General features: G+C 39.1%; 1 protein-coding gene across 1 annotated transcript in view; it reads right to left on the bottom strand.

The window, feature by feature from the left end:
* Positions 1–3407: 3407 nt before the first annotated feature.
* Positions 3408–5000, bottom strand: part of LOC113086321 (G protein-activated inward rectifier potassium channel 2-like) — a 29760-nt gene continuing 28167 nt past the window's right edge. The window contains exon 3 of the mRNA XM_026255406.1: positions 3408–4492. Within this exon, the coding sequence (XP_026111191.1) occupies positions 4182–4492 (311 nt within the window). The 3' untranslated portion in view covers positions 3408–4181. The remainder of the gene's footprint in view (positions 4493–5000) is intronic.

The raw sequence follows: 5000 nt of genomic DNA, 5'->3' as shown, positions 1-5000 counted from the left end.
GGCAGCAGCTGACTTCTATACAGTCTAGAATTGTCTATGTGTTATTCACACACTGTTGTTATCAATCATCCAGCCTCTTTTAAACTTTATACTCTTATTAATATTATTAATATTAAATGGAACCCATGTTGAGCAATTCTGTTTTTATTTGTTTTTAGATTTTAACAGAAATTCCAATAACATAGAAATGAAACTCTTAAAGGGACAGTTCATCATTATTCACTCACATTCAAGTTGCTCTAATCTTGCATGGGTTTCTTATTCATGAAATGCTCATCTCGTTCCCGTGGATCCACAGCGCTTCCTCAAACACACCGATGTGTTTCCTGAACAGCGTTCCTCTTCCTGTCGGCCGCACGCTTGGCTCTCGGCTCACTACTGAGTTCATGTTATAGAAGTGTGACACGATCCCACCAACATCACACACTAATAAATTGCCCCATGCAGCAACAATTAAACGTCTTCTGTCTGCTGTTATGCCCTCATCAATGCCAAAATCACGCATGCATACTTAAACCATTTTTAAAAATGTGTTCGGTTTACATCTTGTGTTTTAGGCAGTGAATTAATAAAAAAATAAAACAAAGTTTGAGACTCCTGCTGCTGCTGGATTACATAATGAATACAAAATAATACTGTAAAATGCTAAATGTTGTCTGGAGGAGAGATCTCATGCTGCTGTTTCAGTGCAATATTAAAACTCATTACTCAAGTCACTATTTCAGTTATGAGAACTAATCTCTGTTTAGACGCCAGGGTTAGTTTAACTCTGATTAATGATCATTATGATTGTTAGACCTGCACAGCTGATACAAACACATTATAAGAACCTTTCGTTAACATTCACATTAAGTTATGAAAACATTATTTCACTGTGTTCTCTGAACATTTAAACAGCCGTTGTTTAAAAAATGTTGTAGTTGTGTGAACACTGAGGGAACGTTACATTGTATCATTTCACAAACTAAAGAATGTTACTTTTGAATGTTCTCTGAAACAATTAACATTTAATATCATTAGATGAAGTCCAACTGCAATGTTACATTAAACACATATGAATATATATTTATAAATAATGTTTTTGCGCTAATGTTTGGAGAACATTACTGACGAGCAGATAACACTGAATGAACGCTCTATTAATGTTACTGGAAGAGCATTATTTGATAACTTTGGAGAAGTTTGGCAGGAGATTGTGAGAAGGCTCCTGCAGGGACAGTGAACATGCGTGTGTTAATTAAACATGCTAACCATCATCACTGTAACATCACACACCATTCACACAGAACTCAAACCACTCCGAGAGAAATGTTTACATATGGTTTATTGATGAGCTTCTTGTGACACAGAGTAATTATCTAAATCAACAAGAAAATCAGAATGAATCGCTGTTGTATGTGCACTAAATCTGAATAAACACTGTATAATGTACCATATTATGGCTTGTGAAATAAGCTTTAGAGAAGGATCCGAAGACATTTAAATGTTCATGTTCATATTCCTGATTTCATATTTCTCAACAGAAATGAAGGAATGCCGTCCGTCCTGGATCTGGTGTGACGCGAGACGTGTCTGAATGGCTTCGTATCAGCAGGGCACTTTAAAGGGCACTTCATCAAATGAATGTTCCAGGCTTTACTGAGGATTACAGGAGGACACGTTCTCTGAAAGAGCTCGTCTGGTTCTGTCTGAAGCTCCTCCAGACCGACGAGGTACAGATGAAACCGCTGTGGAAGCTCCAGTCCACCACAGAATTAAACAAGAGTGACTCAACCCGCTCATCTGAGAGAAAAGGGCCGAATTATCAAAGAAATGGTCAGAATTGTGAGGTATAAACTAACAATTCTTAGACAACAAGTCCAAGATTTGAGAAAAATGTGAGAAAAAAATCTGAATTAAAAAAAAAAAAAAAAAGACAACACAAGTACACAACTGTGAGAAAACTATCTGAATTTGAACAAAAACAAAAAAAGTACAATAGTGAGAAAAAAAAATCTGACTTGACAAAAAAACAAAAACAACCTCACATTTAACCAATTCTGAATAGTACGCTGAAAAGTGGCAATGGGACAGAGCTTCCACAGACTGTGATGTGATGTGATATGATGTCATGTCGTGATGTGATGTCATGTGATGTGATGTGATGTCATGTGATGTGATGTTATGCGATGTCATGTCATGTGATGTCGTGATGTGATGTTATGTCACATTATGTGATGTCATGTGATGTGATGTCATGTGATGTCATGTCATGTGATGTGATGTCATGTGATGTTGTGATGTTATGTGATGTCATGTCATGTGATGTCGTGATGTGATGTTATGTCAGGTTATGTGATGTCATGTGATTATTAAAAATATGGTCTAAAAACATTAGGCTGAGATTACCAGAGAGTTATGATAGTGTTACTTCTTAATGCTTTTTAAATGTTCAAAATGTTTCATTATATCACTTTGCAAACATTACGGAATTGTTACTTTTAAAAGTTCTCTGAACATTCTGAAACAAAAACATAAAAAACTAAAAACAAGTTCGATGAACATTCAACTAAACCATTATAGGAGAAACTTCCCATGAATAATGAATGAATCAAATTCCAGTGCAACAGTTTTGAGGATGTCATGAAAGACCAGATAACTTTGAACAAATGATCTATTAATATTCCTAACAGAACATGTTCATAACTTTGAGAGAAGCTGTAGTTCCCTGTGTTTTCACTGTTATACAGCAGGAGGCGCTCTCACACATCTTCTGATAATTATCTGCCTAGAGTGACCCAATCAGAGAAGTGCTTCAGTTTGGTGTGTTAATGACTTCATCTGTGTTTTTTTTCATCAGTGATATAAATCTGATCCAGACATAGTCTTTGACAAAAATAAAATTTTCTCAGCTTTTTGTTCAGTATAGTTTTTTTTTTTAGTTTAATGAAACTTGCTCACTTTAAAGTGTTGATAAAAAAGTTTAAAAGCAGAGGCGTTGTTCTTTTATGTTGACATTCTCTGCTTAAAGACTAAATATTGCACGTTCAGATATTTATTCAAAATATTCTGGGGGCCATGAAAGTTTTGTGAAAGTGATTCATGTTTGGCAGGGAAAGAGTTAAAGTCCTCCACACAATCTGACTTTGCTGATTAGTTAGGGACACTTTATTTACAGTGATATCTTTGACTTAATTGAACTTAGACTAATCAAACTGAACTGAGCTCAACTAAATGATGATGAGGTGTTTGCTATCGTCCTTCTGCATTATTTCCTAGTTAATACTGTAAAGCTGCTTAAACACGATCTGTATTGTTAAAAGCACTGTATAAATAAAGATCCTTTGACGTGATTCTGTTCACACTACACAACCAGGTCAGTAAATATCTTGTGATTCTGAAGGATCATGAATGTCACTGTTAACTGATTGTCGACGAGCTCACAGCCTCGCTCTCACTGCTGTTAAATCTAACGTGTCTGTAATCGTTAATCGTGAGGTGTTCGTTAGTGACATGAGGCTCGGTCTTTGGTCTCGTGTGCGACTGAACGCTGATGTGTGTCACGTCTGCTGCTGCGGTTCGACTGAACGAACAGAAACACAGAGACACACGCAGACGTCTGCACTTCTACTTCTTCATCCAATCATGATTATGAGTTAAAGGAAGAGCAAAGGGAGAGAATGGTCATGGCTGAGGAAGGTTATTGGAGCGCACACACACACACACACACACACACACACAGTCCCATGCAGCAGCTCTAGTATGGCCTACAGTCCTCAAACTCTCAGTCAGTCCACTACAGGACCGTCTGTACATGCGTGGATAAATATGACTCTCGCTATCCCAGAAGGCAAAATACACGACTCTGTGTCGTATCAAACAACCTCACATCTCAAACCCAGCAGATATATACAAAAAATACAAATGCAAATGCCCTAGAATAGATCTATATCATATACACTTATAGGAATTAATCTTTGAATTAAAAATCTGAAAATATCATTTCTTATCTTTAAGAAAAAAAACTGGTTTCGGGAACCATGCAGTCGCCCGCGCACATCCTTCCGGGCGAGAAAAAGAGAAAAAGCGCGTGAGATGGGGTCCGTGTCCCGCCTCGGGGCGCTTTCCTGAGCTGACCTCTGACCTCTGACCTCAGCTGAGCGTCCGGCGGCGCAGAGGCGAGGAGAGATGTGTGTGTGCTCCTACACTTTGGACTCGCTCTCCATGTTGGCGAGGTCTCCGTTCCTCTCCAGCAGCTCCTCATCCTCGCCGCTCCTCAGGCCCTGTGCGCTCAGTCTGCTGGACACTGACCAGGTCAGAGGAAGACGAGAGCGCGCCGTCATCTCCGCCAGCTCTCGCGCGCTGCAGCTGGGAGTGTTGGTCTCGTAGATGTCGTGGAAGCTGTTGTAGTCGACCTCGTAGAAACCGTCCTCCAGCATCAGGACGGGGGTGAAGCGGTAGCCCCACTTGATCTCGCTGGCCACATACGAGCTGCGCGCCTGACACGTCATGCCTGAGGAACACACACACACACACACATTAATAACAAGTCTGCGCAAACTACTGAGCAGGAACCAATCAGAGGCCGTCGTTTTATGATGTCATCACGTAGACTATCAAATCAAATACATGACAAAATAATATTTTATATTTGAAGTACATGTAGGAAATGAACTGAATGAACTGAGCTGCGTGTGCACCGTGAAGAGGAAGAGGATGTTCTGTGTCTGATGAAGTCTGATGTGTGCATCTCAAGACACTGCATGAGACACTGTTTCCCAGAATGCAACACACTCCATGTAATGTTTCATCTTCAAACGCGTGAGTGAACTGGAGGCGAGGAATAGTTATTATAAAACACTTTTATACATACATGTTACTGTAAAATACTAAATATCGCTGCGTATCTAAAAACAATATCACAAGTAGGACATAAATTTGTTTCCGATCAAGTCAAAAGATGTCACCTTTATCTCTATAGTGCTTTATACAGTACAGAGTACAAAGATATTGAATACCAA

This window comes from Carassius auratus, unplaced genomic scaffold (genome assembly GCF_003368295.1).
Source record: "Carassius auratus strain Wakin unplaced genomic scaffold, ASM336829v1 scaf_tig00043118, whole genome shotgun sequence".
NCBI classification, from domain to species: domain Eukaryota; kingdom Metazoa; phylum Chordata; class Actinopteri; order Cypriniformes; family Cyprinidae; genus Carassius; species Carassius auratus.
The sequence above is the reverse complement of the archived record's forward strand: the minus strand, read 5'-3'. Positions and strand labels throughout refer to the sequence as shown.